Source organism: Geotrypetes seraphini, chromosome 8, assembly GCF_902459505.1.
Source record: "Geotrypetes seraphini chromosome 8, aGeoSer1.1, whole genome shotgun sequence".
Taxonomy (NCBI): Eukaryota; Metazoa; Chordata; class Amphibia; order Gymnophiona; family Dermophiidae; genus Geotrypetes; species Geotrypetes seraphini.
Window position 1 is genome coordinate 17,045,709 of NC_047091.1, and position 27,641 is coordinate 17,073,349.

At 41.9% G+C, this 27,641-nt stretch overlaps 1 protein-coding gene and 1 long non-coding RNA gene across 4 annotated transcripts in view; one reads left to right on the forward strand and one right to left on the reverse strand.

Annotated features, from left to right (window-relative positions):
- Positions 1–27,641, forward strand: part of PAK4 (p21 (RAC1) activated kinase 4) — a 165,350-nt gene that overhangs the window by 73,893 nt on the left and 63,816 nt on the right. For 2 of the 3 annotated variants that reach the window (XM_033953589.1, XM_033953587.1), the window contains exons 2-3: positions 14,478–14,527; positions 17,775–17,993. In XM_033953589.1, the coding sequence (XP_033809480.1) occupies positions 17,793–17,993 (201 nt within the window). In that variant the 5' untranslated portion in view covers positions 14,478–14,527; positions 17,775–17,792. Of the gene's footprint in view, positions 1–14,477; positions 14,532–17,774; positions 17,994–27,641 lie in introns of all 3 variants that reach the window. The other variant, XM_033953588.1, reaches the window with a different exon arrangement.
- On the reverse strand, positions 12,450–14,186 carry LOC117364430. The gene is made up of 3 exons (XR_004540246.1): positions 14,054–14,186; positions 13,315–13,419; positions 12,450–12,505 (listed from the first exon to the last, which is right to left on the reverse strand). It is a non-coding gene; the product is annotated as an uncharacterized LOC117364430 (long non-coding RNA).

Genomic DNA, 27,641 nt, shown 5'->3' on the forward strand with positions numbered 1-27,641 from the left:
CATGGTCTGAGTAGTGAGTTGAGCGTGAATCCTTCTGAGCCTTTTGGATGACATTGAGAACTTGTACATCACAGAGGGTTACCACCCTACTCATCAATCTACCATTGGGGAAACGATGGAGTAGCAAGATTAAATCTCTTGCAAACACAACAGAAAAGGGTTGTCTTATACCCACCCCCTTTGTTCTGAACCACATCAAGACCCAGACAAATGCTTCATTTATTAATTCATATTACATTAAAGTAGAAGTTCCCTAAATCTGAAATGAGTGATTACACGGTGGATTTTTAATATTACTAGTGCATCAAAGTGTGAGTTGAACCCTCTCATCTCTGATTTTCTAAGGAAAATGGTTCATTTTTTGAACTTCTTTGTTGGTTCTGTACTCTTGTACTGATGCAAAACTATAAGCAAGAGTGAATTCTTTGAAGAGTGTTATTTAGAGGTGTTGGGCTTGCCACACAGATAACTAACAAAGTTGCAGACATCACTAGAGAGATACTGAAATTAGTGATTTCAGGCATGATCTATCTTTCTTGGGCATTGGTGATGGTGCTCTTTCATTTAAGCGGAGAGGGGAGGGGGGGGGGAGAAATAGCCTTTTCCTGAAGGTCTGTTAAATTTGAATGGGTCTGTTAGATCCTTTTAGGGAGCAACTTAGGCTTGCTTTGTTTTGTGGCTTGCAAGAATCTGTAATTTGTGTGTGCTTTTGAGAAAGAGTGCTAATGTGCCCCTGCTGCCTGCCTTGATGAAAAGTTATTGCCTTTGAGAATAAGGTATTTGGGAGCACAACTCCCCCATGTCTGGTGGTGTGCTTTATTGATCCAGAAACTTAGCTGGGAGAAACAAATTCTTTTTTTTTTTTTTTTTTTTGTAAATTATCTTTATTGACAACTGCAAAGGAACACACAACCACGAGTGAAACATCAGAAAGCAGAGCATCCAAAAACAGTACAGATAGTGTGACTTTACAATGCTATGAGAATTAATTTTTTTAATATGTAAAGTTTTTGGCCCCTTTTATCAAGCTGCGTTAGGGGTTTTTTTTATCGCAGGCCGCAGTGGTAAAAACCCTAACGCAGCTTGATAAAAGATGGCCTTTATTTGTTTTGTTTTTAAATGATGTACATTAGAAAAATGTATGTAGATTACGATAAGATACGCAGGCTCCTCAGGATCTCTCCTCTCTTGTTACGCCCTATACTCCCCTCTGGGAACTCCACTTCTCAGACAAGTCCCTCCTCTCTGTACCCTTCTCCTCTTCCACCAACCCCCGTCTCTGTCTATTCTACCTTGCTGCGCCACATGCTTGGAACAACCTGCCTGGCTTGCTACGCCAGGCTCCGTCTCTGGCAATATTCAAAGCCAGACCAAAAGCCCACTTATTTGAAGCTGCGTTTAAGCATTGACCCAACCAACATATCTGTCTGTCATTCCCTTAATAGTCCCCTACCGCCTTTTAGCCCGCTCTGTGTGTCTGTCATAATTAGATTGTCAGCTCTTCTGAGTAGGGACCGTATCTTGCACGTACATGGAAAGATCGTATTTTATTAGAATTTTTAACGAGCATCACATACAGTTGGATTCAGTGTAGCTAATGAATTAAAATAAACTTACGACTCAAAGGAGCATAAATAAAGGGTAGCAAAGGTGAGAGATTGCTAGATGCCAAGCTTTTGAGCATAGTTCCCAAGACAAAGCAAGGGCTGTCATAATTATGAATGACTTTAGATGAGCCACGTTGTCTTCAATTCTGTGTTACAAGAAATCTCAAGTAGAAACACTACTTCAGAGCAGTTCTTGCTGCTTATGGTTCATGACGTTTTCTCAAAAGCAGCCAGCCCTATGGAAATTTAAGCAAGCAGTTAAACTGGTTTTTCCACTGCATTGTGACCGTGGGCACAGAGAATATTTGCAGCTGCGTCAGAGAGTATTGCTGTGAACTGGTTATACTGGTGACGGGGGGGGGGGGGAGAGAAATGCAAATTGCAAAGCCAGCCTCACTTTTCCTTTCTGTCTTGTGATGGTCTGCCACTAGTGTTTTAATAGTGATTTCCTATCAAGACCAAAGTCCAACTGTTTCCCTCTTCCCTCCCCTCCATATTCAGTACTGAGGCCCTTGCACACAGCTCTGCGTGTTTCCTTCCTCTTGGGATGTAGTGATCCCTTCTGCTACAACGAAATGGTTAGTTATTAAAATTATATTTTCTATTAAACACAACCCATCATTTAAAATAGGTTAACTTTTCTTTTGTATTTACCGTACTCATGGATCCTTTCCTCTTCCTCCATTGGTGTCTAAAGGGAAAGTGTTTTTCTCATTAGAGCAGAGGTGTCAAACTCAATCACATAAGGGGCCGAAATCTAAACCATAGGCTAAGTCGAGTTTTTTATTAAGATACTTAGGGGTCCATTTGTTAAGGTACGCTAACCGATTTAGCATGTGCTAATAAAAGCACCCCTTAGCCTTAGTAGAAGTATAGGGTTACAACCTCTCCTGACATAAGAACATAACAGCTGCCATACTGGGACAGACCAAAGGTCCATCAAGCCCAGTATCCTCCTTCCAACAGTGGCCAACCCAGGTCCTCAAATATACACTTAGCACTATCCATCCCTCTTTGGACATCGATAACGCTTCTCAATGATATCACTTTGAGGCAATAGTCAATTGCTGACACTAAAAACCACCTGGAGTTGACTTTCTGGTCAGGTAGATGGTTTAGGAATGCAAAACTGTGTGTCTGGGATGAGCTCAGCTTAACACAAATGTGCACTGAAGTGATAATCATAGACAGAGACAGAACTCACCTCTTCAGTAGTGCAGGCAGCCAGGAGGACTAGGCGGACCCGAACGGCGATGGCAGCCGGGAGAGTGCAGCCGATCACGAGCGGGAGTAGAGAGCGTCGTGAGCAGAGCGTGGTGGCCGGGAGACTTGCCCGCCGGAAGGCATCAGCTGTAGATTCACGCACCTCAAACTTGGCTCGTGAATCTACAGCTGATGCCTTCTGGCGGGAAAGTCTCATAGCCAGCACGCTGTGTGACGCTGTGCCCCTGATACTCTCTATTGCCGCTCGTGGTCGCCTGCACTCTCCCGGTTGCTGTTGCCTTTCAGGTCCGCCTAGTCCTCCTGGCTGCCTCATCCTCCTGGCGGGCCAGCTTAATTACAAATGTTTAATTGTCTGGTGGACCAAATTGTATGACACCCCGGGCCAGAGTTTGACACATCTGCATTAGAGGGTAAATTTACAACCTAATTTCAGGTTTTCATGTATACTTTTTAGCCCACACAAAGCTCAATCGATATTCAAACAAAAGGCACTCAAATTTGTTGGTTTTGAAGATAACTACACTATGTTCAAGCCAGGCTGTGAGGCTTGAACAGAGGGGGCACATTCTTTTGGCCCCTCTGTTCAAGTCTCCCAGCCTGGCTTGAACAAGGGCGGATTGAAAAGTAGTGAGACTGCCTCTGCTGTGCTGGCTCTTGTGAAGCTCATACATCGATGTTTCTGAATCTGCAGTTGGACAGCCGTAGTCTTTCTTCATTGTTGGGTCACAGCAAGAGAAAGAACTTCATACATTTTCATCATGGCAAATGAGGAAGTCGTGTCTGTGAGCGTAAGCCGGAGGTGTGTGATTGTATTCTGTGTTATGCTTGGCATAATGTTTCAAGAGTTTCATTACTATTTTCTCCAGGGACAGGGAAATGTCTACTGTACCAGGATGTAACTTGCCTTGAGCTACTACTGGAAAAGGCATGAATTAAATCCAAATTCTCCCTCTCCCTTCCCCTTCTTCCTTATCTCCCTCGCTGGAGCAGCTTTTCTGTTTTGCTAAAACTCAGAGGTACTTGTAGGAAGCCCACAGTCTACTTATGTAGATTCTTCAAGTCTACCTGTATATTTCCCCTACCGTGACCTTTTGTGTCTCTGAGGAAAATGCTTAATGCTCTTGTAGCTGCTTCTATAAATTGTACTTTGTATATAAATGGAGGCGCTGGGGTTGTGTAGCACCAGTCAGCATTTGTCAAGGAAGCATGTGAGCTGATACCAGGGTGTTCCAGCATCTGAAGTCATTAATCTTCTGCTATTTTGGCACCAACTGCTCAGAGCTGGTACGTATTTCAGATGAACCCTGTCATCTGTTCCTGGCAACTGAGGAGAGTCTGTGTTTTAGTGTTGAATGAGTGGTGAATGAAGATTTCAGATGTCTGTTTTCAGCATGTGTTTTAAGGGCTTAGTTTTGCTTCTGAAGGCTGTCGCATTTATAACTGCAAAGAGAAGATGGCAGGGAGGCCAAAACGTCCCTGTTATGGCCTTATAAATTGCTAGTAGCCCTCCTTGGGTTTCTTAGGGTCCGTTACTTTCCATTCAGTAGTAGTGGCCTACCTTGCTTCCTGGCAGTAATACAAAAGTTATAGAAGGGACACTGGATACTACTACTCCTTATCACTTGTATAGTGCTTAAAGGCATAAGCAGCGCTGTATATTTTGACATTTATAGACAGTCCATGCTCGGAAGAGCTTACAATCTAATTTGGGACAGACACATAGCATAGAGGGTAGAGGATGCAGAACCCAAGGTGAGAGAAGTTAAGAGTCGAAAGCACTCTCAAAGAGGTGGGCTTTTAAATGGGCCTTGAACACTGCCGGAGACTGAGCCCGCCGTAGGGATTCAGGCAGCTTGTTCCAAGCGTACAGCGCAGCAAGGCAGAAGGGATGGAGTCTGGAGTTGGTAGTTGAAGAGAAAGGCACAGATAGGAGGGACTTATCAGCTGAGCGGAGCTCACGGGGGGGGGGGGGAAGGAGGGAGGGATCAAAGGGGAAAACAAGTGAAGAGCATTATTAGTAATTAACGATAACCAATTATGGAGAGTTTAAGTGTTTGCAGCTATTAATCTAATAGTGATCAGGTATGGAATTAGCTAAAATTTATGAAGTTTATCAGCTCATCCCTAATAAGACATTGTAATGTGACAAAGACCAGCATGGCCCATGTGGTCTGTCCAGTAGTGCCTGCTGCTCCTTGCAGGTTACATCATCTATGCCTTTTTTTTTTTTCTTTTTAAATGTGAAAATAAGTTGTTAGAACATAAGAAGATAAAAAATGTCTTCCCCGAATCAGACCTTAGGTCCATCTAGTCCGGCGACCCGCACACGCGGAGGCCAAGCTAGGTGCTCCCTGATGAAGACCCTGTTTTACCTGTATCCCTCAACGTGATTTGCAAGGTGTGCATCCAACTTGCCCTTGAATCTGCTTCAGTTCCATTCTCTGTGTTTATCCCATGTATTTTTGAATTGCATCACTGTTCGTTTCCTCACTATTTCCACCCTCTTAGACCTGGTCGGCTTAGTGTCCCTGACTGACTGGTGATACTGTTTGCATAGAGAGAAAGATCCTTGGCTGTGTTTCAAAATGGACACTTTCTGGCCAGACTCAGCTCACACACATTTACCAGATTTTAGAATAAACACAATAAGAGAGTAAATAATGGCGGGTAAAGTCTTGCATGACCCAGATTGCACTCTTTTATGACTTGGTTGTGTTGCCAGTATTTGATCAATCACAATTTATCATGCCTGTCATATATAGACAGTTTTCTTTGATTCCGCAATATCACACCACCATACTAACAGATAAAAGGGATGGAAAACCTTTCATACGCTGAGAGATTGGAGAAACTGGGTCTCTTTTCCCTGGAGAAGAGGAGACTTAGAGGGGATATGATAGAGACTTATAAGATCATGAAGGGCATAGAGAGAGTAGAGAGGGACAGATTCTTCAAACTTTCTAAAAATAAAAGAACAAGAGGGCACTCGGAAAAGTTGAAAGGGGACAGATTCAAAACGAATGCTAGGAAGTTCTTCTTTACCCAACGAGTGGTGGACTACTGGAATGCGCTTCCAGAGGGCGTAATAGGGCAGAGTACAGTACTGGGGTTTAAGAAAGGATTGGACAATTTCCTGCTGGAAAAGGGGATAGAAGGGTATAAATAGAGGATTACTGCACAGGTCCTGGACCTGTTGTGCCGCCGCGTGAGCGGACTTCTGGGCATGATGGACCTCAGGTCTGACCCAGGAGAGGCATTGCTTATGTTCTTATGTTAAACACAACACTCATACCAAATGATCAAATGTGGTATAAAGCAATGGTTCCCAACCCTATCCTGGAGGACCACCAGCTAGTCAGGTTTTCAGGATAACCCTAACGAATATGCACGGAGTAGATTTGCATGCCTGTCACCTCCATTATATGCAAATCTCTCTCATGCATATTCATTAGGGCTATCCCAGAAACCCAACTGGTGGTCCTCCATTCGAGTTTTTGAGATAGCCATTTTCAGAACAGACTATAGAAGTCTTCCTTCCCTGCCTGGCCATGCTTCCCTATTGTGAGTTGGAGTTGAAGCCCACTCTGGATCTCCTCGACCTTCGTGCCGTTTTCAGGACACAATCCTAGAAGCCTGCCCAGCATCGGTCTTATTTCCCAACTGGTGGCGCAGCCGTCGAAGCACTGTTCCTGCCCATCGTAACACATCATTTTAAGTTTTCTTTTGATTTCATCCTCTTTCCATTTCCCACGCATTTTTAAGTTCCATCACTGGTTTTTGTTTTCTTCACCACATCCACTTGGAAGGGAATTCCAGGCATTCGTCACTCTATGAAAAAGTATTTCCTAATAATTCTCCTAAGTCTACCACCCAATATTTTGTTCCCATTTTGATTCAACTCAGAAGAGCCTCCACCCCCCCCACCCCCTTCCACCACACACATTATGGAATTCTGTCCCTCTATCCTTAGGGACAGAATTGTCCTGTCTTTCATTTTAAATCATACCACACCTTTTTATGTTTGTTTTGTTCCATTTGGAAGCCCTTTTGGCTCGTAGTCATTTATTGAACCCATGATTTGATATGTGTTCTGGAAGATGGATTGCTAAGGTTGTGTGGGGTATTTGGGGGGGGAGGGGGGGATGTGCTGTACTTGCATTGTGTACTTTTTCTGCTGTTTTTGCAGTGTTTGGTTGTATGCATAATTTTAAATAAAAATACTCTCACACACCACACCTTTTTTTCCCAGGCTAGGCAGGTGCATCGGGGATCAGTTTTCAGTCCATTTCTGCTCTCTGTAGTTTTCCTTATTTTCTTTTTCTTGTCATTTCTTAACTATTTTTCTCTTAGATTTGTAAATTGCTTTGCTCGTGCTCCTGAAAGTATCAAATAAACACAAACACCTTGCGGTCTTAATTCATGGCCTATAGTTCTATCATTTTCTTGCATCTGGAAACGATTTGTTTGTATATTTAAGACCTTTTACGTATTTAAACGTCTACATAATATCTCGCCTATTTCTCCTTTCTAGCAGTTTGTGGCCCATGACAAGGATACTCGCTGCAGTGACTGAGTTAGGCGAAGGGTGGTGATAAGACGGGGAAGAAACCCACATGGTTGCAAACGAAGGCTCCGTCTGCTTTAGCTGATTCCTTTGCCCTCTCCTCTTTCCCCTTCCCTCTCCCCCCTCCTATCTATCCACCTCCCCTCTTGCCTCTCTTTACAGTCGCCTTGAGCACAAATAGAAGATTAGATTAGATTCCGAATAGCAAGCCCAAAGGAGCAGAGGGAAACATACCTGGCATCAAAAACTCAGCATCTGTTTTGATGGTCTCTTTTGGAGAACAGCAAAATATAAATGATTTCTTTTTTATTTTTTGTGATGATTTTTTTTACAAATTCACATTCATCAAATTTCAAAGAAATATGCAAAACATCAAACACTCAAAACATCCACATTACTGTGTTCTAGTCTTTGTTGAGGAGAAACATCTGAGGATTGCTCACCTTCTTATAAAGGAAAGTTTAAAAGCATTCTACAGACCCGAAAGCAAGTCACCAAACCCTAAATCAACCTGCATGCACATTATCTAGAAAAAGAACCTACTGTTTTATTTGAAAGAAAACTCTCCAGATGTACTGGATCCAAAGAATACATAAGAGCCTGGTTCCATATGAAAACAATTCCTAAAAAGGGAAATTTTTAAAAGAATGTGCCTCCCAGTGCTAAAACATTAGCAAAAGAAAAAAAACCTTACATTTTAACTGAGGTCTGGATACATCAGAAAACATCAAAATACCAGTAGTTTGACCATGAAAAGGTAGGGTTTTTAAAAAATGTAAGTCTTCAAAATAAACATCTTTTTATCAACAGAATACAAAGATACTAATAATGTAGCTGTTTTGGATATACAGTGGTGCCTCACACAACGAACTTAATTCGTTCCAGGAGCAAGTTTGTTATGCGAAAAGTTCGTTATGTGAAACGCGTTAAGCGCAGTGACTAACGACTGCCTGCAGCGCCTGCGCGGAAGGATGCAATACATCGGCAGCGATCGTGGAAGCTCGGGCGACTTCGTTGTGTGAAACGAAGTTCGTTGTATGAATCATGACATGAAGTTCGTTGTGTGCAGCGTTCGCTGTGCGAGGCGTTCTTTATGCGAGGCACCACTGTATAGGAATTTAGGGCTCATTTTACAAAGCAATAAGTGCACCGAAGCCCATTCAGTACCTATGGTGGGAGTGTGTGGCACACTGGTTAGAGCTACAGCCTCAGCACCCTGAGGTTGTGGGTTCAAATCCCACACTGCTCCTTGTGATTCTCGGCAAGTCACTTAATCCACCAAAAAATATACAGGAATGAGAGAGAACAAAATAATCTCACAAAATACCCTTAATCCCCCATTGTCCCAGGTACATTAGATAGATTATGAGCCCACGGGGACAGATAAGGAAAAATGCTTGAGTACCTGAATGTAAACCACTTAGGCTATAAGTGATATATAAATGTAAAAATAATAAAAGGGGCCCTCGGTAAGATCTAGACCGGTGTTCTTCAACCGCCGGTCCATGGACCGATGCCGGTCTGCAGAAATTTCCTGCCGGTCCACAGGGCTGGCATGTGCATCAGGCCCCAAACAGTGCTTGTCAGCCGCCGGTCCAAGGTGCGATCGATGCGGCGTTGTCTTCAGGCCGACTCCCTCTTCCTTAGTGCTGCAGTGCACAAAGCCGTGGGCAGAGGCTCCTACGCGCGTCCTGCATCTGAACCGGAAGCCTTCTCTCTGGCATCCCAGCGTCAGAGGGAAGGCTTCCAGATGAGGTGCGAGGAGCCGAGCTTTGTGCACTGCAGCACTGAGGAAGAGGGAGCCGGTCTGAAGTGGGGGGGAGAGGGGGCAGGCCAGAAGGCATGGCACAGCATGGAGGGAGGGATACAACAACGGTAGGGGGAATTATTTTATTTTTTAATTTAGTGATTGATTTACATCTGCGGTCTGTTCAGGAAGAAATGCATTTGTTTCTTTTCCTCTGGGGTTGTCTTGCATCTTAGGGTTTGTTTGTATATATTAGTACTTTTAGTTTTTGGTCCCGTATTTGCATAGGAGTTATCTGTGTTCTGGTAGGAATGAATATTGAGAAGCATAGAGTGTGCTTTGCGTAGTTTAATTTTGTGGTTAACCATTATTTGTTGTTAATACGATTATATTGTGTGTGTGTGTGTGTTTATATGAAAATGAATGGAAAAAATGATCTTACAATTAATACTATTATGGGGGCGGGGTCTGGGGCAGAGATTGGGTGGAGATGGGTGGGGTCTGACCCACGACTTAACCCAGTGTTCTTCAACTGCCAGTCCGCGGACTGGTGCCAGTCCACAAAATAATTTCCACCAGTCCATAGGTGTCAAAAGGTTGAAGAACACTGATCTAGACTATCTGGAGAATTTAACATCTAAAGCTCCCTCTTGATTAGATATCATAGTACCTCTAGGACAGTGTCTCTCAAAACTTTTTTAGCTCCAGCACACTAAAAGAAGCAAATGTTTTTTGCGACACTTTATAATTGAAATTGCAAAACCAACAAAAAATTAAATTTGAGAGTTATTTATTTATAAAGTTCTTTAAGCTACTGTATGTATGAGTAATTGTAACAATAGTGATACTAAAGCAGATAAAACAGAATTGCTAATCGATGCAATAGATGAGCTTGTTTTTGAGCACAAGTTAAGTGAAAATGTGGCTCAATAGTTGACAAGCAAACACGTGTTTCATCATCCGCAGTCATTCTCTTTTTTTTCAATTTAATTTCTGTCAGAGCTGAAAATCCAAGTTCACAAAGATAAGACGATCCAAACGGTAACAAAGCCTTGATTGCTTTGTTGCTCAAGTTAGGAAAGCTACTACATAAAAAAATAAAAATGATTTATTTTTCAGTTTTGATGGACCAGTCACGTCAACGAGTGATGCGTGTCTGGGCGGTTGTATCCTTACGCTCACAGATGCTCATAACATTGACAGACTCCTGCGTACTTGACATGCATGTCATCTATTCTAGTGTGTGCTTGGGAAGGGAATTTTTTTTAAATAAAGTAAAATTCTGGAATCTCTTGGGGCACACCCGGAACCTCTTCGGGGCACACAGTTTGAGAGACGTTGCTCTAGGAATATAGTACTAAGAATACGATGACTTTTAAAGTTCTTGGGTGAATTTTTAAGGTAGCGAAAAAAACAAAACCACAAATGAAATGCCAGAAAACAGAAAAGTGGAATTGTCCAAAGAAGAAAGATGTGCACTAAAAAGTGTCCACAGGCTGATCTGTAGATGTAAAAATCTTTATTCTTCCAACATCATCATGGTACAATCAATGATTCCGTGACTCAACATCAAGTTTCAAGTTTAATCAGATTTGATGAATCGCTTATTACATACTAAGCGAATTACAATAAAATATACGTTGTACGGATCCAAGATGGCGATTCGTACCGGTGTCTGGTGAGACGCTGAGGGCATATCCGCCTTTCATTACAGCAGCGACTAGATTTTCGTCGGTCGCAATGCCGAAGAGACGGGGGAAGAGCGCTGCTGCTGCCTCGCGGCGTCTTGAGCACCCCCCTCTTGCTTCGATTGAGCATTTTCTTCAGCGTATCTAGAGGGAGTCAGTGGTGTCGGGGAATCGCCCGCTGGACTCTGCGACGTGGAGTGACGCCGGACCGGAAGTCCTGGGGCTGGATACCACGCTGAGCCCCGACCAGAGGAATCCACCTCCCCCACCGCTGAGTGCGAGTTCCCCATGGGAAAGGAGTGGGCTAGAAGCTGCAGCACTCTCTGACCCTGAGGCTGTAACACCGGGGAGCCAGCAAGGTGAAGTCTCTATGGCTTTGTTAAGCCCAAAGATACCGCCAGCAGATAAGGCAGAAGGAGGAGAAAATCCAGACCAACAGACAGAAGGCAGTCAAGGTGAGCCTTTTCAAACTTTACATGAGACTTTCTTTAAATATGAAAAACCAGCTGAAGTGACTCTTGATTCAATTTGGGATTTAGTTTCCAAACTGGGAGACTCACTAACTAAACAAATTAAGGAAGGTGAAAAGAATACAAAAATTCTAAAACAGACAATAGAGGAAAATAAACAGGAAATTTCTTTTTAAGTCAATCAATTTTTATTATGAAAGTAAGAAAGAAATACAAAAGAAAAACAAAAGGAAAGAAAAAAACAATAACAAACATAAAACAGCTCATGACATCGAGATAAACAGTCCACTAAGTAATGCAGTGGAGACAAGTTTGCTGAAATCCCATAGCATAGCATATACATTCATTAGTAGTATCTAAAACATCAACTATACTGTACTGCTGAAATACCAATAAAATAAAATAAGATATGACATAAAGGAAAAACCTCATGTGGTACACTCACAGTAAGCAATCAAAGGAGACCAATTATTACGAAAAGTAGAATGTGAGCCTCTGCACTCGGCCACTCTGGACTCATATTTATTAAACAGGAAATTTCTAATGTTAAAGAAAAAGTGGGAGAAATTGAAAACGAAGTGAAAACGATCAAACAAGTTCAATCCACAATAATAAAAGATAATCAAATTATTAGAAGAAAATTGGAAACTATGGAAAATAACTATCGGACTAGTAACCTACGACTGTTGAATTTTCCTAAAATCCTATCTATAAACCCGAGAGAGATGATAAAAAGGTATTTTATGGAGATACTTAATATTCCTGAGGAATCATTGCCTCCTCTCACTCGAGTATATTATTTGCCTATTAAGGAAAGGGATCAACACTCGGAGGATAAGAAACAGGAAATACAAGACCTTCAACAAGATTTGACAGCAATCCTGGAAACATCAGATAAAGATTTGGTTAAACCAGCAACTCTTTTACTATCTGTGGCGTTGTTGCCGGACAAGGATTGGATTTTGAAGATGTTCTTTAGAAACAAGAATAAAGAATTTTTGGGTTTGAAAATTCAAATGTTTCCAGATGTTAGTAGAGAAACTCAGAATCGTAGGCGGCAGTTTCTTTTGATGAAAGCAGGAGTTACACAGCTGGGTGGTATTTTCTTTTTACGTTTCCCATGTAAATGTATAATAAGGTATCGAGATAATAAGTATGTGTTCTTTGAACCATCTCAACTTACAGCTTTTCTGATACTGAAACGTCTGGAAAAAGAAGGAACAACAATTACTACAGTAACAACAACGTAATAGTAAAACTAATTGGATTTGATATTAGAATAATTCCTCAAGCCAGGCACGCGATACTGTTTCTTTTGTATAGAATTATAAATTGATTTCCTAAAGTTCACTCATAAATAATCTTGGATCACACTATAGAGGACTTGAGATTGTCCGACTAGAACTTTTTCTTTCTACATCATGTAAATGATTTTCTTATAATTTTGTGTTTGATCTGACAATCTTTCTGTACAAAATGTTTTGATTTTGTTAAGAATTTTAAAACGATAAATAAAGAATAAAAAAAAAAATATATACGTTGTACAATTTTTAAAAGAGGGAAACAAACAAACTGACAAAACAAACTTACTCAGGTACATACGGGAAAGAGAAAGGGAGGGTAAAAGTTACAAAATTGTTGTTCTTCAGATGAGAAGAAAGGAAAAGCCAGACGGGGGAAAAAACATGAGGTTTGGGATAAAAAAATTTTAAGAAAAAAATTTTGTTTAAAGATTAAAGGAAGCTTTAAAGAGAAAAGTTTTTAAGTAGGTTTTACACAAAGCAAAAAAATAAACTTGCTGGCAAAACATGGATGCTGCCAATATTCAAAATAAAATCTGGAAGAAATGCGTTGAACAGTACAGACCGACCAAACTCATATTTATTTTGAATATTGGCAGCGTCCATATGTTTTGCCAGCAAGTTTCTTTTTTGCTTTGTGATTCTTAAGACTCCTGAGGCAGGCCAGTTGGCCGAAACATGTACATGTCGAGTCACTGAATCATTGATTGTACCATGATGATGTTGGAAGAATAAAGATTTTTACATCTCCAGATCAGCCTGTGGACACTTTTTTAGTGCACATCTTTCTTCTTTGGACAATTCCACTTTTCTGTTTTCTGAATTTTTAAGGTGACAGAATAAACAAACGGAGAAAAAAGAGTGCTTGTTATTTTGCAGGCCTTGTAGCAAACTGAATGAATATATTCCCAGACACGTCTTGAGGGCCTAGTTTATGGACCCAGGTCACCTGAAGCAGCTAACTTTTTAGCACAGTACATGACAAGTGCAAAATGTTTCACGTGAGGTTGTTTTTCAAAAGTGAGAGGATCCCTGCAGCAACCTCTCACTTTTGAAAAACAACCTCACATGAAACATTTCTCCAGACTACAAAAAAAGAAATTACCAACATCTTACTCTTTAAATGCCTTTTGATATATTTTTTTTTTTTCATCAACAGACGCATCAGAAAATTGATCTTTAAAAGCACATTGGAAGGAAAGACTTGTGCAATTCATAATCCTATTCACTATGCTCTTTTTATCTGTATATTATCAGTATATCATTTGCCCAACACAGCATGAAAGAGATTTGCATACAATGGAGGCAGTGTATGCAAATCAATCTTATGCACATTCATTGTGAATATCCTAAAAACCTGACTGGCAAGGGGGTACTCCTGAGCCAACTTGGGAAACGCTGCATTAGGGGTATCCCGAAAATCCAAATAGATAGTTCTCAGGATGGCCTTACCTTTCTGAGAGAAGCTGGTAAGAGCAGGTGAGAAGAGAAGTCAAATTTGCATTTGAACTCCATTCTTTAAATTGTCTGTATTGCACAAAATATCTACATGACATCTGGATGTCACAGTCGTTCTGTTCACCAGTCAGAATAAATTTGTTGTTTTTCCTAACCCTGCTGTTTTTGGACTTTGAGCAGCTTCAAAGTTTGAAATCCACAGTGCTTGAAGCTCCTAAAATGGACTGTATTCTGTTGCTTAGCAATTTAACAAAAACACCTGGTCAAATTTGGGCAATAAAAGGTACTGACACTGACTTTCAAGCCATAGGAGAGTTGTTCCGTTTTTAGAATTAAACCACTTCAGTCTTGGACTTTTACTCTGTAAAGACGTTGGTGTCATGTATTTGACCTGTATCTATGATCTTTTCTATTGCAGGTATTACCATTGCTATCCTGGATGTGACTCTTGACCCTGCTCTGCCTTCTGTAGGTACTGCTGTTGCTTTTTGCTCTCTGCCTACCCGCCTACATGTGTCACTCTTGCTATCCCAGATGAGGTTCCTACCTCTTTGCACTTTCTTCTGCAGACGTCACTCTCGCTGCCTTAGATATGACTCATTGGGTTTCTGCCAGTAGCATAATGGCAGTGCTACACAATGAGGGCCATTTTCAATAGGACGTTCTCCACAAAACATTCAAAGTCTGTGGTGGAGAAACGGCCATATTCAAAAGGGATGTATAATTTTTTTTTTAAATCCCTTACTTGGACTTCTAGGCCACCAGGACATCTAACCAGGGATTTTTCCACTACTTTCTAGCCCTCCAAATTTACTTTAGTCACAACAATCCTTGCCCATGGGGGCCAAGCATCATAACCCCACAAATTACAGGCCCTTAATATGGTTACTGGGTATCACCTTTTCATGATTATCGTGACTATTTCTGACCCAGGGGCCATTAAAACTGCCATCCCTAGTCCTGCCTGACCTGAGGGTCAGAAGACCAGACACAGACATAGAACCCTCAATTTCTGTGTGGCGGTTAGGGGCATTTTCAAAACACAAAAACATCCAAAAATCGGCATTTAGATGTTTTTCTCTGCAAAACATCCAAGTGATAATAACTGAAACAAAGAACTCAAGACGTTTTGCAGGATGTTTGCCCCCCCAAAAAACATCCAACTCATAAAGGGACATATTAGAGGCGTGCTTTGGATAGGTGGTAGACAGGTGGGTATAGTAGGTTTTGGGAGAGTTTTAGAGGGATTACCAAGTTCAAGTTCAAATTTATTTGATAAATCGCCTATTAAAAACATTCTAAGCGATGAACAATATTAAAACAAAATATAGGGAACAAACAAATTTTAAAACAATTTTAAAACAATTTTAAGACAATATGTTAGACAACAAATGTTATTAAGAGACAAGTAAAAAGTCAAAGTGCTAGAGAGTTTCTTTTTAAATGTGGCTTAGTGACAAACATGATATAAAAGGGAAAAGTTACAATATTTTAAGCAAGAAAAACATAAAAGGGTAAAAGCATAAGGAGGGGGGAAGTAATTTTAAAAGACAAGCACATTAGTTTAGTCGTTTAGTTATTAAAAGCATCGTTAAATAAAAATGTTTTTAAAAGTTTTTTAAAAGAGATAAGGTCTTTTTCTTGTCTAATATAAAGTGGTAAAGCATTCAAGGTTTGAGGAGCTAAGACAGAGAACATTTCATTTCTCCTTGTTCCCACAATTTTTAGGGATGGGACCGATAATAAACTTTGAGATGATGATCGAAGAGACCGAGATGAATGATACGGAGTGATCATTCTAGATAAAAATTGCGGTTCGTTAAATAATAGTATTTTAAATACCAGAAATGCTATTTTAAAGGTAATTCGATGATTAATGGGCAACCAATGAGACTTAATTAATAATGGTGTTACGTGGTCGTATTTTTGTGCTTTGTGAATAAGTTTTACTGCTGTATTTTGTATTATTTGAAGTCTCTTCTTTTCTTTTTGCGGTATATTAAATAATAGAGAGTTACAGTAATCTAATCTAGAAATGATCATAGAATGAATAAGTATATTGATGGATTTGGGTTACCATACATTAGAAAAGGGTTATGATGAGATGTATATCTGGCACCCTTCAACTGAAGTTCACAGCAGTGTCGTCCATGTGGCTAGTCCATTACAATGCTGGTCCCTCCCACATCTAAACGGTGCCTATTTGGATGTTTCTAACCTGGACTTTTGTTGTTGTTGCTGTTGAAAATGACAAATAAAGTTAGTTGTGAGCGAAAAGCTCAGTGTACTAGAACCCAGGCCCTCATTTCAGTTAAAAGCGCAACACAAAAAAACAAAAAAGGGGAGACCTAATGATCCACAGTAAAAACAATCCAAAGATAAAACCAGACTGTGGATGTCCTGAAAGATGATTTTATTCGCTATTCCTAATAAAAATACAAATAAAAGTCTGAATTAGTAATGCACGTATGATTATCCTGACGGACCCTACACGATCTGTGTTTCGGCCAATCCGCCTTCCTCAGGGGTTCAGATGATGTAGGGTACAAAGATAAATATATAAGCAAAACAATGTACGTGTCTTTGAGCATAAAACCTGAAAATGGCTTGAAACAAGCAGAGTGGCGCGTAAAATCACTCAAAGACACGTACATTGATTTGGTCATATTTTTATCTTTGTACCCTACATCATCCGGACACTTGAGGAAGGCGGTCTCGTTGAAACACGGACCGTATAGGGTCCGTCAGGACAATCATGCGTGCATTACTAATTCAGACTTTTATTTGTATTTTTATTGTGAAGAGCGAATAAAAATCATCTTTCAGGACATCCACATCCACAGTCTGTTGTTTTTATCCTCATTTCAGTTAACCACGGCTACTACTTATTTCTATCGGGGCTGTAAGAATCAATACATCAAACCCTCAACTTTGACTCTTCTATTTTTCTGACTATAACTCCTACTAATATTAGGTTTTACATTTTGTGGTCTGGATATAAAGTACTGAAAAAAAGGTGACTAAAGTCTCCAGAAACCGCAAAAAAAAAAAAAAAGAAGAGGTTTTAATGAGTTCTGTTAGAGTAAACAATTTGTAATGTAACCGTCCAAACCCTAGAAGTTCAAACATGTAACTTTGTCATACTGTTTATGAATGAACCCGTTACATGAAATGAAAAAATCAGCCATTCTCAACATTTTGGATCCTGAGACTTCAATTACCGGTACTTTTTCTCTAAGATGGTCACATATTAAAATGTTGTAAGTTTTTATTTAGAAGCTGGAGTCAGTTGGTACATTTTTACTGACTCCGACTCCACCCAAAATTTGCTTCCAACTTCACAGCTCTGATTTCTGTATCGCTGGTAGACGTGTGCATCGCTGTACACAAAACACATACGAGACAGTCGGTGCTTGATAGATCTTACAATCTATTCAAGACAGACCAACTGGTCAAATAAGGGGTTGGGGAGCTGTTTATTGTGAGAACGATTAAAACAGACATAGATATTGAACAGGTGAATAGGGGAGTTAAATTAAAGCAACTTCTAAAAGGTGACCTGAAAGAAACTGCCAGATTATAAAAAGATGTGGCTTGATTTCTGCTCTTGCTTCTGTGAATATCACCCAGCACTCTTAGCTCTGCACGCCACCTCTCATGAGTATTGCATCTCTTGTCCAGGATGGAACTCATACCATCTGTTCTCCTCCTGCAGGTTTCTGCCGCTGTCAACATGTTCAGTAAAAAGAAGAAACGTGTTGAGATCTCGGCGCCTTCAAACTTTGAGCACCGTGTCCACACGGGCTATGATGAAGAGGAGCAGAAGTTCACAGGGTTACCACGGCAATGGCAAAGCCTCATCGAGGAGTCGGCCAAACGGCCGAAGCCGCTGGTGGATCCTGGGTGCATCACGACCATCCAGCAGGGACAGAAGGTTTGTTACTGCAACACTTTTCTTTATGCTTTGTGATCAAATTAATTCCATTTTAACTGTGGCAGAATGGCATAAAATCGTTCACTTTTAACTACAATGTGTGGAATAAGATTGTGAACTTCTGACTGCACCTTTCACCGTAATTGTACCTTGAGAAAAGTTACATTTCTTGCATTTCATGTGAGTGTATAGGCAGTTCCACAGGGTCTCTTTTAAATATTTTATGAAGACATTTTAAAGTCAAGTGTGAAAATGTAAATCTGTAGGGTCATAAACTGGTTGGGTTTTTGAGATATCCCCAATGAATAGGCATGGGATCTGTACACCTCTTGGTATGAGGTGCTGGTTGCAACAACTTTATTCTTTGTCAGAGGTAACTGTTTATCTGTTTTTTTAAATACCTTCACCCAAACAAGGGTCCTCTTTTATGCTAAATCCCATTTTTCATTACAAGCAATAACATTAATAGTTGGTTCCAGCCTGACCCTTGCTTCCACTGGCAGTCATAGAAACATAGAAAAATGACAGCAGAAAAGGGCCACATCCCATCAAGTCTGCCCACTCCAGTGACCCTTCGCCCTGATTATGCCGACCCACCCCCTCCTTTACATCATTAGAGATCCCACGTGAATATCCCATTTATTTTTAAAATCTGCCACGCTGTTTGCCTCAATCACCTGCAGTGGGAGTTCGTTCCAATGATCGACCACCCTCTCGGTGAAGAAATACTTTCTGGAGTCACCATGAAATTTCCCTCCCCTGATTTTCAGCGGATGTCCTCTGGTGGATGAGGGTCCTATAAGACGGAAGATATCCTCTTCCACCTCAATACGGCCCGTGATATATTTAAATGCCTCAATCATGTCCCCTCTCTCTCTTCGTTCCTCAAGCGAGTACAGCTGCAATTTATTCAGCCTTACTTCATACGGGAGATCCTTGAGCCCCGAGACCATCCTGGTGGCCATCCGCTGGACCGACTCAATTCTCAGCACATCTTTCCGGTAATGTGGTCTCCAGAATTGAACACAATATTCCAAATGAGGTCTCACCATGGATCTGTATAGTGACATTATGACTTCTGACTTCCTACCTGACAAAACCTCTACAGATACAACCCATCATTTGCCTTGCCTTGGAGGAAGCCTTTTCCACTTGATTGGCAGTTTTCATGTCATCATTCAGTTGGGGTTTTTTTTTTTTTGGTTTATTGGGTTTTTTTTGCTGAATTTGCATGCCATTTACTGAATCTAGCCCTAGGAGGTACTATTCAGCATACAGCATTGATATTTATTTATTTTTAACCTCTAGCTTGCTACACACATTTTTATATCTGTATATTCAGTGCTGGGTTGTACTTAAATGCAGGTGCTAGATATCTAGGCATTCAACTGCTGCTGAGTTAATCCAGGTATCGGCGATATTCAAACAGGATCCAGGATAACTTTGTGGATCAAGTTTAGAACAGCCTTTCTGCTTTCCTAACTTTATCCAGATAGTTACTCGGTTAGTTCTGCCCAAACCCTACCCTTCCACTGCCTCAGCATTGCCTGCATAGTGCTGAGATAATCAGCACTTTATCCCAGATTCTGAAACCTTTCTTTTCTCATTCCCTTCTAACCCACTTCCTCTCCCCCCTCCCCCCCCCCCCCCCGAGACTCTCTCTCTGTGCAATCCTTTCTCAGGTTCCTTCTCTCTCCTGAGACTGCATTCCTGTGTAGATATGTGAGATCTCTTTTTAAAACTCCTCCCCTCAAAAAGCAGTTAAGCAGATATATACAGCCCCATGAATAAGAATAAAGTTAAAATGTGGCCCCTTGAATAATAAGCTTGAACAACTTTGGTGTATCATAGGGTTGGCTAAGCACATTTAAACAATTGTCCTTGAACTCACACTGCAAAGGAGAAGAGAGATGCAGTGGTCCTGAGTAGAGAATGACACGGAAACAAATTTGTCCCCATTCCCGCAGGAACTCGATTTCTCTGCCCCGTCCCCACGAGTTTTGTCGCTGTCCCTGCCCCATTCCTGTAAACTTTGCCTTAAACGCACAAGCCTCAAATACTTATGATTCTAAAGCGTTTGAGGCTTGTGCAGATGAGGACGGAGCTTAGGCATTGATGGAATGAGGCATTATGACATCACAGTCTGAGCTCTAGAATGTTGCTACTTAGGATTTTAAAGTGTTTGAGGCTTGGGCAGATGAGGACAGAGCTTAGGCATTGGTGGAATGAGGCATTATGACATCACAGTCTGAGCTCTAGAATGTTGCTACTTAGGATTTTAAAGCGTTTGAGGCTTGTGCAGATGAGGACGGAGCTTAGGCATTGGTGGAATGAGGCATTATGACATCACAGTCTGAGCTCTAGAATGTTGCTACTTAGGATTTTAAAGTGTTTGACGCTTGTGCAGATGAGGACGGAGCTTAGGCATTGGTGGAATGAGGCATTATGACATCACAATCTGAGCTCTAGAATATTGCTACTTAGGATTTTAAAGTGTTTGACGCTTGTGCAGATGAGGACGGAGCTTAGGCATTGGTGGAATGAGGCATTATGACATCACAAACTCAGCTCTAGAATGTTGCTATGTATCATTTTAAAGTGTTTGAGGCTTGTGCAGATGAGGACAGAACTTGATGGAATGGGACAGGAAAAGAACTCGATGGGATGCGAAAATGAATTCCCATGGGGACGGGAAAAAATTTGACCCCAAGTCATTCTCTAGTCCTGAGCACTCCAAGGTGCCCTGTGAACAGAAAGTTCATTCATGGTGCAGGTGTTCTTGTTATCTGAATTTTCCTGTGGCTAAAGCTCAGAAGGAAAATTACTTGGGCCCAGATTCTCAAAAGTTTAACTCCGTCGCTAAACTGTTTTCCAACGGCTTAGCCTGCACGCGTTTCGGCGGCGGATTATCAAACAGTCTTCGAGAATGACATGCAAATGGTCTCTTCAACATTAAAATTAACACTCCAGTGGATTATTTAAAATCACCGAGCCCTTTTCTAAGAGCGACGTCGGCTTTTGGCGACAAAAATCAGCGACTGGTCTGGGGGTGCCGGTACAGTGCAGCACTGTTAGAAGTGCATTTTGTGGCGTGTGTTTTACATTGGCTAATGAAAAAAAAAGTTACATGAGTCTCATAAACTATAGTTTTTTTTTGGGGGGGGGGTTTCGTGGGAGAGATGAAAGCACGCTTCTTGAGCGCATGCATGATACCCATGTGTTTCTGGCTGTGGTTCATGATAAAATTTTACATTAAAAACAAATTACAAGATTTACCTGAATTATAGAAGTTTTTGAGAGAAAAAAGCATGTTTTATGCACGCTTGTTAAAAGCCGACATTACTTCTCTCCTCTCCCTTCCTTTCTTGCTTTATTTTCACGCTGGGCTTTGCAACACAAAGTGCTCACGCTGTGCTTATTACGTTGCTTTTCCAGCACATGCGCACATTCACGCCTCTTTCCTGCACATGTGCCGATCACTATCAAAGCGACTCGACGCATTTAAATTTAGCGAATCTTCACTACTGTCCGCCAACCTCATTTACTTGCATGATTTTTTGAGAATGACTCGCGCTTTTGAATTTGCTACAAGATCGCCTGTGACAGTGCCCCGTCGGTTTTTAGCGCACTTTTTTTGAGAATCCTGGCCTTAGAGTTGTGTAGAAAGTTTGTCCTGGATTTCAGTGTTTCTTGGAGGCAGAGTGAAGAGAGAGATATGGGGGCGCATCTGCTGCCTTAGACAGTTTTCATGCCGAGGTTTGTGAGCTGAGACATGGTCAACAAGGCGGCGACTGGCTTGACACTGCACTCAACTACCACTTGCACAGAACATAATGTCATGTTTGATTTCCAAAGCTGTAAATTTAAAGAAGCCTCTTCATATTGCAATTACAGAGGGCCCGAGCCATGTTTCTAGCAAGTATATTTATTTTATTCCTCCTCCTCAGTTTTAATTGCAGGGAGTGTCCTCTCTGTGGTTTGGGTTAAATGTTAGTAGCTGAATTTGGTACAGAGACGTTTGGAGGGGTGCGTGTAGTGGTGGGGAATGTGGGTGGGGAGGGAAAGAATGTGTGTAGGGAGAAGAGCCTGAGTGTATCGGATAAGCATGCCTGCCTGAGTAAGATTGTATTCTTATCCAAGTGACTTTAGAGTTGATGCAGAAAGCTGCAAGTTAGCCATGTGGCTTCTAAGGTGAGTTTCTCGCAAGTATTTTCTGCCTAGAAGCACGTTTAGATTACTGCCATGGTAAAAAGTGTGTACTGTCACAAAAAAAAATAGTACACACTGCAGCAGTAATCTGCAGCTCACTGCTAAGTAGGGAGGGTGTGGCGCAGTGGTTAAAGCTACAGCCTCAGCACCCTGAGGTTGTGGGTTCAAACCCACACTGCTCCTTGTGATCCTGGGCAAGTCACTTAATCCCCCCCAGGTATATTAGACAGAGAAAAATACCTGAGTACCTGAATAAATTCATGTAAACCATTCTGAGCTCCCCTGGGAGAACAGAAAATTGAATAAATGTGAAGAGTTTCAGCCTCTGATAACCAGAGCTGGTAATGTGACATCATAATGCCTCATTCCACCAATGCCTAAGAGACAACCTCAGCGATGTCACAATGGCTTCATTGTTCTATACCTGGCTCACTTCGACTACATTTTGATTTCTAGAGTGGCGCAGTGGTTAAAGCTACAGCCTCAGCCCCCTGAGGTTGTGGGTTCAAACCCACGCTGCTCCTTGTGACCCTGGGCAAGTCACTTAATCCCCCCATTGTCCCAGGTACATTAGAGAGATTGTGAGCCCACTAGGACAGACAGGGAAAAATGCTTGAGTACCTGAATAAGTTCATGAAAAACATTCTGAGCTCCCCTGGGAGAACGGTATAGAAAATTGAAAAAAATAAATAAATAAAAGATATCCCCCTTCCTGTCGGTGAATGAGCCGTGATTGCCTGGCTCATATACTAGCAAGTAGGGAGGGCGTGGGGGTACTGCCATGTGGAGGGTCATCCTCTGCAACTCACCAAATAAATAGTCCTAGTGTCCAGTGAATCCCCCCCCCCCCTGTTGCTCTTGATTTGCCTCCTCAAACAAATATCTAGTGGATCCGTACTTCCATTGTGTGGTAGTCTCTGCCACAACAGCTAAATAAGGGGGAAATTACCCTTATTTGGCATCCCCGGCTCATGCCGCCTCTTCAGGTTTCACTTGCGGCAGAGAGGAAATCGCAGGGGTTTGGGTGTGCCAAGGGATCTCAGAAACCAACTTGGCTAAGGAATTACACCCAATACCAAGTTTCAGTGGTTCATAGTTTCCGTCACTGACCCTCTGACTTCCTCCTCCTATTTTTATAAACTTATTTCTAACTGATTTATTAAATCAGTAGTATTTTTATTATCAGCCAGAAATTGCTTATCTTAGAAATGCAGAGTTTCTGGCTGATAATAAAAAAAATACTAATGATTTATTAAATCAGTTAGAAATAAGTTAATAAAAATAGGAGGAGGAGGTCAGAGGGTCAGTGATGGAAACTATGAACCACTGAAACTTGGTATTGGGTGTAATTCCTTAGCCAAGTTGGTTTCTGAGATCCCTTATCCTCCATTCTCTGGACAGCTCCCTCTAGTAGGATTTTCATGTATATTTGAGGTGTGCCATTAGATTCCAAGGCTATTTTTCTATAATTTTTTGGGGGGTAGTCAGGATGGATTGAAAGTGTCATCTTGTGGGGGAGGAGGAGGAATCGAGGGTTATTAGGTTTTCTATCCCCGCTGCAATTCCTGCAGAAGGGTGAGCTAATTCTTCTAGCATTCAGGTTCGTGTGCTGTGCTTGCCGTAAAATCCTCTGCATCAGGGTGCTCCAGCTAATAGCCTTGTTCATGTCAACATTCTGTGCACTGATGTCTACCGCTCAAATTAATCTCCGAGCTGAACCCCTTTCTGTGTCATGTGCCCAGCAACTTCATGCTCCTGTCCATGTTTTCTGCTTTAACCCCTTTGTATGGTGGAATGGGGTGGCATTTGTGCATTAGTGTGTGTGTGTGTGTGTGTGTGTGTGTGTGTTTGAGGAGAAAAAACAATGGCATGCGTACTGTGCAGAGGAAACATTTGTGTATTTGAGATAAGGTGGCAATAACATGGCAGGGCGGTAGCTAGATGAATCCAGGCCACATAGGAAGAGGCATATTTTATTTATTTGGATTTATGAATGGCCTTTTTCCATGAAGAGATTCACCCAAAGTGATTAGCAATCGGGTACTCTTAAAAGCAAAGGAGAAAATGATGCCTGCGTGCTGGTCTTTTTTTAGGGCCTGCTCTGATGCCACATTTCATAAAGCAGTGCTTCACAACCTTCCCCTGACAATCAAGTATTCAGGATCACCACAGTGACTCTTCATCAGACAGATTTGCAAATAATGGATCTCTGCAATATACAAACTTATCTCAACTGCCTGGCTAGGTGTGCCTCCAAGAGAGAGTAGAGAAGCATTGTCATAGAGAGGCAACCAAAACACTCTGCTCTGCACCTGACAATATTTACAGAATCAAGCTTGATAAGATGTGCACATTCAGATACCTAAAAAGGTGTCGATACATAGGATTACCGTATTTTTCTCGGTGAAATCCCGGATGCCTGACCCCTCCCCTCCTCCCCAAAGCCTTGTCTCATTATTCCTGACCTCCGGGCCATGTCCAGGGGCCTCCAAGCATGCATGGACGCATGCGACATCATCTGCTCGCGCTCAGAGGCCCTCCACATACGGCCAGAGCTTTCCAAAACCTGGACAACTGCTGGGTTTTGAAAAGTCTGTCTGGGCACCCAGACAGTCCTCTGAAAAGAGGACATGTCCGGGTTTTCCAGATGCCTGGAAACCTTATCAATACATAGAGAGCCTTTTCCAAGAAAAAGGAAGCAGCAGAAGTGGGGCTCCAAGAGACCAACTAAAACTTTTGGAAGTACAGTATGTATTTTTTCACAGAAAGGATAGTGGAATGGACATAGGAATTAAGTTAGTACGTAGGGAAGATAAAAACAGTGCCAAAATTAAAATGATGTGGGATAAACCTTCAGGGCTCTGTAACATCCAGAAGATGGTAAGGGTGCTTTAGTCCAACCCAAAATAACAATGAAATGATTATACTGTGCTTCTAAAAAGGCACCAGACTGGGGGAGAGATGGGGAAGGTTGGAAGATTGTCTGCACTGACAGCAGTTACAACATTATACTTTGGGCTAAATTCACTAAGCCCACTGATAGTGTTTGTGATCGTGTACCGACCCAATTTTCCTCTGACCCGATTCACGAACCTCGTTGCCGATCAACGTCCGAGCCATGCATGCAAATGAGGGGAATGGCATGCAAAAGTAGGAAGGCAGCGATTCACTAACCAATTTCAGGAACACCGACTGGGCTGGCTGATCCAAAAATGAAGCGACTGCAGAGGACCAGTCGCTCGCGTCCCTGCCGACTCTCCTGAGCATTGTCTCCTGTGGTCCCCTGAAAATAGTGGAGCAAAAGTGGGAAGGAAAGCAACCAGCTGAGGCACATCTCCTGCTCTCTGCCGCCCTTCCCCATAGTGCGAGCCCATGGATTTAACCCACGGCTTTAAAGCGGGGCTGCACTAAGGCGTATTCTGTTCCAGACTGGAACAGAGCACACCGTGATGAGCCCCGCTTTAAATCCGCAGGTTAATACCATGGGCTCATGTAAAAAGTACAAACAAGTCAAGTTCATCTGCTTTCTCCAGAGTAACCCTGATCTCTCCTTTCATCCAAACTGCTAAACTCAAGTCCACTACATTTGATTCCCCCATGCCTCACGTTTCTAAAGTTTCCAGCTCGTCCTTGCGGTCTGTGCATGCGGCGGGATCGCTCTGGGATCGGTGTGGGGCGTGCCTCCAATCACCCCCATTTGCATGAGGACGCTTTGTGGATCAGTCGCTCGGCAGCAGATTGGCTTGCCCACGGAGTAGTAAAGTTAGTGAATCTAGCTCTTTGCTCGGTAGACTGGATAGGCCACTTTAATCTTTTATCTGCTGTCATTTACTTTGTAATGTATATACTTAACACTTTCTGGTACCTGTGGAATAACCTGCTTTCACTGGTGATCGTATGCGATTTGGGGGGTTCACTGATGCACCTTTGTGAACGGTATTGGCATTTGTGAGTGCTTGGTGAACGGATGGAACATATGTATTTGTGTGTGGTAGGGGCACTGAAATTTCTGAAACTGCTTCTCTGATCCCAGGACGAGGAGTCCTGCACAGCCTACCTTTGCCCAGGTTGCTGTGGAAACCGGAGTTAAGGACTTGACAAAGAGAGAACAGGTTTATCCAGACAAATTTGGCAGCACAAGCCCGGGAGTTGGAACTTGGCCTACAAAGTGCTTGTGAAAAAATCCCCAGGGACAAGAGCTGAAGAGACCACTTGCCTGCTTCCTGGCAGCTCCTTTCTTGGGTTACCTTTTTTTTTTTTTCCACTGCATTTTATTTTTTGAACTTCTGTAAATTATGAAATGAGTGCCATGCCTTCCTTCTCATACTCTATTCTTGCTATGTTTAAATTTTACCTGATGCGAACATGTGTGTTGATTTTAAGGATGAACTCATGTTTTCCAACCTTTTAAAACAATATAATCTCCTTTGAGATAAAATAGAGAAAACTGGCAAGCATGGAGGGGCATTTTCGATAGGACGTCAAAGTCAGAGTTTGGAAGTTTTCAGAAAGATGTCCAGAAATTCAGTAGTAAAAATTTCCATTCTCAAAATTGCCAATAACACCAAAAAAGTGTAGAAGCCTGTAGAACTGGGACCAAATGTTCTTTATTCGACAAAGACTGACACTGCTAGTGTTTCAGCCAATGACCTGCATCAGGGGTCTTCAATAACATACACAAACAAATAATGAATTGGATTAGTAAAAAAAAAAAAAATGTATACAAGAATGATTAATTAAAATAACATGTATATGAATATCATCATACAAACCTAAATATTTAAAATGATTAAACATCCATACTTAAAAAATTTTAAACATTGTATTTATTGAATAAAAATATACCTCTTGCCTTCCATGCCCCCCCAACTCCAGCACTTCTTTCGTCATCCATGCCCCCACCATGCATCACTTCTTTCCCTCTCCTTACCCTCTCCCCATGCATCACTTCATTCCCTCTCCGTACTCCCCTTCCCATGCATCATTTTGTTCCCTCTCCGTACCCCCCTCCCCATGCATCACTTTGTTCCCTCTCCACCCCATGCATCACTTCTTTTCCTCTCCTTACCTCCCTCCCCATGCATCACTTCTCTCCTTGCCCCCTTAATGTAGCAACTCTCTCTCTCCAACCAGCGTTTGGCCTTGTTTTGCCACTGCTCCACCCCATAGTCTGGCATATGTCTCTTTCCGTTCCATCTCTCTCTCTCCCCACTCCCCCAGTGGTTTGGCATCTTACTCCTCTTCTCTTTCCTTTTCTTCCCTTTCCTAGTCTTCCGTTCCCTCCCAATTTGGTGGTTTTCTCCTTTCCCCATTTCTCCCTCCTTTCCCCCTTTAGAATTGGTTCCTCTTTTTCTCCTTCAGACTGCTAGTTGTAATCTTTGGCCCACCAGCAGGGTCAGTCAGCTGAACACACTGCCTTCAACGGCACTGGAAGCTTCT